This window comes from Brassica napus, unplaced genomic scaffold (assembly GCF_020379485.1).
Source record: "Brassica napus cultivar Da-Ae unplaced genomic scaffold, Da-Ae ScsIHWf_2991;HRSCAF=3778, whole genome shotgun sequence".
Lineage (NCBI taxonomy): Eukaryota > Viridiplantae > Streptophyta > Magnoliopsida > Brassicales > Brassicaceae > Brassica > Brassica napus.
In genome coordinates this window covers 24558-30557 of record NW_026016239.1, presented here as the reverse complement: position 1 = coordinate 30557, position 6000 = coordinate 24558, and the positions used below count along the sequence as shown (strand labels likewise).

Below are 6000 nucleotides of genomic sequence, written 5' to 3'. Positions count from 1 at the left end.
TTATATACGAAATATGGGGATTTCCTAAGCAAATTCTTATGAAATCTCGAATCAAACCCTTTGTACTTACTTCAACAACGAAAGCGCGGACCTCCTCGAGGGAAGAATTTTTGTTGTCTTGGTCCCAATTCAAGACTAAACAAGTGCGAACCAATTGAATACTTGTGTCAGAAATTCCTCGAGTTGGTTTACCATTTCCATAAAGGATATAGTTGAAAACTCGAAGTTGAATATTATCCTTTTCCCGAAAGAGATCTTGTGGGAAGAGTGTTGCTAAATTTATACTGTCCATTATCTCATAGGTAGCTACGGGCCGCACCAAAACAAAAAACTTTTTCTTGGTTGGTGTGATCCGTTGGGCATAAATCCAATTTTTTAAATTTTTTGATTCTTTAGAGTTTGTTTTTCCCCTTCCTGGCGGTATCAAGATGCCACTATGTCGGGATATCTTATCTGTCTTGTCCGGAAAATGGATATCCCCCGAAAATATTTTGAGTTCAATCCTTTTTTTTTTTCTCTCCACTCGGATCAACCCGCCGACTTGGCTTCTTATATTTAAAGTGATTCGTGTATCGACTCCAATGATACTATAGTTCTGTACCATTATGGCGGAGGATTCGGGTAAAATATGCACTTCCTCAGGAATGAAAAAAAAGCGATCTACTTTCATTTCGTATTTTGTCTTAAATTTTTGGACTCCTCGATACTCAATCATATCCTCTTTTTGGACGATTGAGTCCGCCTTTAGAGTTCCATATTTAAGAATTCCGGAACTCTTTCTTCTGTATCTAGGATCATCAAAAAAGCAAAAATACTGTTTCTACGGAAAATACCATTTATGGGTATTTCAATCGAGATACCTGAATGTGGTATGAACTCTTTCGCTTGCTCTTGAATCGATTGGAATGGAATGAGAAATCTATTTCTTCGCCTTTTTGCTAATAAATCCGAATTCTCATGAAAAATAGCAGAATATATGAAATTATAATGACTAGTACCTACGATTCCATTCAATTCTGAATAATTGGGAATCCCAGATTTTTTTTTATCAGAAAAATCTGAACTGAAAAATTTTTTGCTCACTTGATCATTATTCACTGAGAGGCTAGAAATAGATTTTCTTTCGACGGAAAGAAAGGGTATGTTCATTTGATCTTGATCTTTGTGGATCGAAAAAAGAATTAGACTAGATCCACAAGAACCTCCTGATAATATCCATAAATGACTTGTTTTTGGTAAAAGATGGACATTACTATATGTAAATTCGGGTGCATGGGATACATCAGTACTCCAATGCATTTCGCCCTCGGAGTCAGAATAAATATATTTTCTAACCCTCTCTTTAAAATGAAAAGTGGATGTTCCCTCGCGAATCTCAGCAATCACTTGTTCTGATTCCACATATTGATCATTTTGAACTAAAAGAAAACTTTTTGGTGGAATAGTCACGCTATGTATAATATCTTCGCTCTCAATAATTACAGACAAGTCTATATAACATAGAAAGGCAGGATGCCCGTGACGTGTACGTGTAGGATGAACCAAATCCTCATTAAATTTGATTTTTCCATTATAAGGGGCTCGTACATGTTCGGCAGTACCTCCTGTAAATACTCCACCGGTATGAAAAGTTCTTAATGTTAGTTGAGTCCCCGGTTCGCCAATAGATTGACCCGCAATAATACCTACAGCTTCCCCCAATTCAACTAGGTCACCATGAGTGGGACTCCGGCCATAACATAATCGACAGATCCAAGATGTACTCCGACAAGTAAAGGGAGTTCGAATAGATATTGATTGTGTTCCAAAGGTTATGAATCGATTGACAAGTCCAATCCCAAGATCTTGATTTCGAAAGGCGACACATCGGGAACCTATATATATATCGTCTGCTAAGACACGACCAATTAATGTTTGGATAAAAATTCTTTCTGACATCATCCGACTTTTATTTCGAGGACTCACAGAAATCCCTCGGATAGTGCCACAATCCGTTCGACGTACAACAATATGTTGAACTACTTCAACAAGTCGACGCGTAAGATATCCAGCATCTGATGTGCGGACCGCAGTATCTACAACTCCTTTACGGGCTCCATAGCAAGAAATAATATATTCTGTTAAAGACAGTCCTTCGCGTAAATTGCTTTGAATAGGTAAATCAATCATTTGTCCTTGGGGATCCGACATTAATCCTCTCATACCTACTAATTGATGTACTTGAGATGCATTTCCTCTAGCTCCCGAAAAAGACATCATATGGACTGGATTGAAAGGGTCCGTCATCCTAAAATTAGGATTCATTTCCTGTCGCAAATATTCACTTGTAGCATACCATATCTCAATAGATTGGCGTAATTTTTCTACCGCATGTACATTCCCATAATGATGGTGTTTTTCCAAAATCAAACTTTGTTGTTCAGCATCTTGGACAAGCCAGCCCTTAGAAGGTATCGTTAAAAGATCATCAATTCCTAATGAAATGGATGTAGCAGTTGCTTGCTGGAAACCCAGAGTCTTTACTTGATCTAGGATGTGTGATGTATATGCCATCCCGAAGTGATCTATTAATCGGCTAATAAGTCGTTTAATAGCAGTTCCATCTATCACTTTATTGTGAAATACCAGATTGGCCCGTTCCGCCATAAGTACCTCCATATTCTGCTGAATGGGATTCGACAATGAGTTTGAGTCAATGATTGCAAAACTTCCTTTTCTCGATCTTGATTTTTTAGGTCAGGAACTATGTCCGAGTTGACTCGGAGAGGTCCGAATTCACACGGGTGTCCTATAATTCTTTTTTATGAATACCATATTATTAGGTATCATATGAACAAGCTTGAGAAAAACCTTGTATAGCTTCCTCGATTTCTCGATAAAAAGAAATATGACCAACTGTGGTTCGAATATATATACAAAAAGTTTGTTTTTTTACACTTCTTACTATCAGATAGTGTGCATAAATCTCATGATAGTTACCAAAAGATTCATAGTGAACTTCGATAGGAACTTCTTTTGAAGCAATAACGCGTTGATCTAATTGCCACCGAAGCCACAAAGGACTATCTAAATTGATTCTTTTCTGCCGATAAGCTCCAATTGCATCATAGGAATTGCAAAAAAAGGGTTCTTTCATATACTTATAGTTTGTTTCGTAAATTCTTTCATTTTGATAGTTTTTTCGATTACATGGATTATATCTGTTTGCACAAATACCTCGACGAGTGCCGCTCGTTAATACATAGAGTCCAATCAGCATATCTTGAGTCGGTACAGAAATGGGATCTCCAATAGCTGGAGATAAGAGATTCATATGAGAAAACATAAGTAAACGAGCCTCTGCTTGAGCTTCTAAAGATAAAGGCACATGAACAGCCATTTGATCCCCATCAAAGTCTGCATTGAACCCCTTACAAACTAATGGATGTAAACAAATAGTGCGTCCTTCCACTAAAATGGGTTGGAATGACTGTATGCCTAATCTATGTAGAGTAGGTGCTCTATTCAGTAATACGGGATGCCCCTGCATAACTTCTTGAAGGATTTCCCAGACAATCGGCTTTTTTTCACGAATTTGACTCTTAGCAACTCCTATGTTCGAAGCCAGATGTTGTCTAATTAGACCACGAATTACAAATGTCTGGAAGAGCTCTATTGCTATTTCGCGAGGCAATCCACAGCGATGTAATGAAAGTGAGGGTCCAACGACAATCACCGAACGCCCCGAATAATCGACCCGTTTGCCAAGCAGAGTCTCGCGAAATCTTCCCTCTTTTCCTTCAATTACATCTGAAAATGACTTGTAAACCTTATTATGACCATCCCTCATGGGTTGTCCACGGATTCCATTATCAAGAAGTGTATCCACGGCTTCTTGTACCAATTTTTCCTGACACATTACTAATTCCCCTGGTGTAGATCTACTTGTTGTTAATAGATCAGTAAGAGTATTGTTCCGATAGATAACTCTTCTATAGAGTTCATTAATATCTGAACTCATCAGTTTACCCCCTTCTATCTGAATGATGGGTCTCAACTCGGGAGGCAGAACCGGTAAGAGACATAAAATCATCCATTCCGGTTCTATATTTGTTCGAATAAAATGCTTAGCTAATTCCATACGTCTAACTAAAAAATCTTTTCTTCTTACAATTTTTCGATCTTCCCATTCATTCCCCGTGGGACCTTCTTCTCCTAATTGTTTCCATTCTACCAACGAATTTTCTATAATAATTCGCAAATCTAAATCGGCTAATTGTTCTCGGATAGCACCCGCCCCAGTAGAAATTTCTCGATTTCTAAATATATCGAAACCTTGAGTAGTAAAAAAAAGTGGGATGCTGTATTTCCAGGATTGAATTTCATATTCAAATGAACCTCGTAATCGTAAGAAAGTAGGTTTTTTCGTTATGGGCCTAGCAAAAGAAAAATTGGGATAGGGTCCACTATATGATCTCCCCCCCTCAAAACCGGACATGAAAGTTTCCTCTCATCCGGCTCAAGTAGTTATATCAAATAAAGATAAAGAAAGGGGTCGCACTTTCCAATTGTATTTTATAAAATCAAGTGAAAACCCAAAAAGAATCTACGCCTTACTCAAGTTCTCAGTGCAAACCAACCACCATTTCATTGATTCAATTAATTCTTCTTTGATTTCTATTTAGATTCTTTAGTGAATTCAAAATTACGACAGAAAAAAATGTCAAATTCTTGAGTAGTCTACTTCCCTTCGAATGCCGGAATACTTTTTACCTTAAGTGAAAGGAATGCCTTAGAATTCATACGGGATTTATTTGTCTATGTATTGTTCCATTCGATCTTTTAGGTCCTGCGTTACCTCGATGGTTATGCCACAATATTCTTAAAGCTTATATGCGATGTATAGACTTCTCCAACCATGACATATTTGTTTACTTCAATATAAAAAACCAAATTTCTTTTCGTTTAGAAAGATAAGGGAATGCTTAATTCGACAAAAAAAGGTCTTCTTTTCACGAGGTACGACTATCAATTTGAAGTACTTTTTTTTTACTGAATCGACCATAGACCAATCGCCCTTGTTATTTGGGAGTATTGAATACACCCACAAGTCTGAGCTTCATGTTACTCTTTTCAAGAGACATGTCAGATCGAGGGCATCCCAAATTGATTGAAGGGGATGAGAGTTTATCATTCTTAAAAATAAAAATTTCGATCAAATCACACATCGCAGTATACTAGACCTTCTAATTCTTTAAGAGGTTTATCTAAAAGATTCGCAATATAACTAGGAAGACGTTTCAAATACCATACATGAGTTACAGGACATGTCAGTTTTATGTATCCCATTTGATATCTTCGTATCCGAGAATCAACAAATTCAACTCCACATTGTTCACAAAATTGCGAGTCTTCTTTTTCATCTCCGATCACTCGATAATTTCCACAAGCGCAAATTCCACTCTTTATAGGCCCAAAAATCCTTTCACAAAATAATCCATCTTTTTCCGGTTTATTGGTTTTGTAATGAAAAGTATAGGGTTTTGTCACCTCTCCAACTATCTCTCCATTAGGTATTTTTTTAGTGGCCCAAGCACTTATTTGCTGAGGAGAAACTAATCCAATTCGGAGTTGTTGATGTTTATACCGATCGATCATATAAGAAATTTTGTGATTCATTCCGATTAAACTTCCTTCCTATTAATCTGGAAATTCTTCTCAGATACAAGGAAATGATTCAGTTCCAGAGCCAAAGATCGTAGTTCTCGAACAAGTAATCGAAAAGATTCTGGAGCATCTTCTGGTTTAGGTATTGTTCCTCCAATGATAGTGGTACCAAGTACTTCTTGGCGAGCTCTAATATGATCAGATTTATAAGTAAGCATCTCTTGTTGGATCCCCACCTACACAAGAAAATTGTTGATAAAACTCCAAAATAGCATTTTCTTTTGACCCAATTTTTTTTTTCTCCTTATCGGTTAAGAAAGATAAGAAAATTTCAGGGTAGCAAACATTCTCTAG

General features: G+C 37.1%; 1 protein-coding gene across 1 annotated transcript; it reads right to left on the bottom strand.

Annotated features, from left to right (window-relative positions):
• Positions 1–458: 458 nt before the first annotated feature.
• On the bottom strand, positions 459–5866 carry LOC125602804 (DNA-directed RNA polymerase subunit beta'-like). The gene has a single exon (XM_048774208.1). The coding sequence runs from the start codon at positions 4475–4477 to the stop codon at positions 2819–2821; it is 1659 nt and encodes a 552-aa protein (XP_048630165.1). The 5' UTR covers positions 4478–5866; the 3' UTR covers positions 459–2818.
• Positions 5867–6000: the final 134 nt, after the last annotated feature.

Excerpts from the sequence above, each read along its gene's own strand:
- LOC125602804 (XM_048774208.1), bottom strand. The coding sequence starts at position 4,477 with ATGTCCGGTTTTGAGGGGGGGAGATCATATAGTGGACCCTATCCCAAT.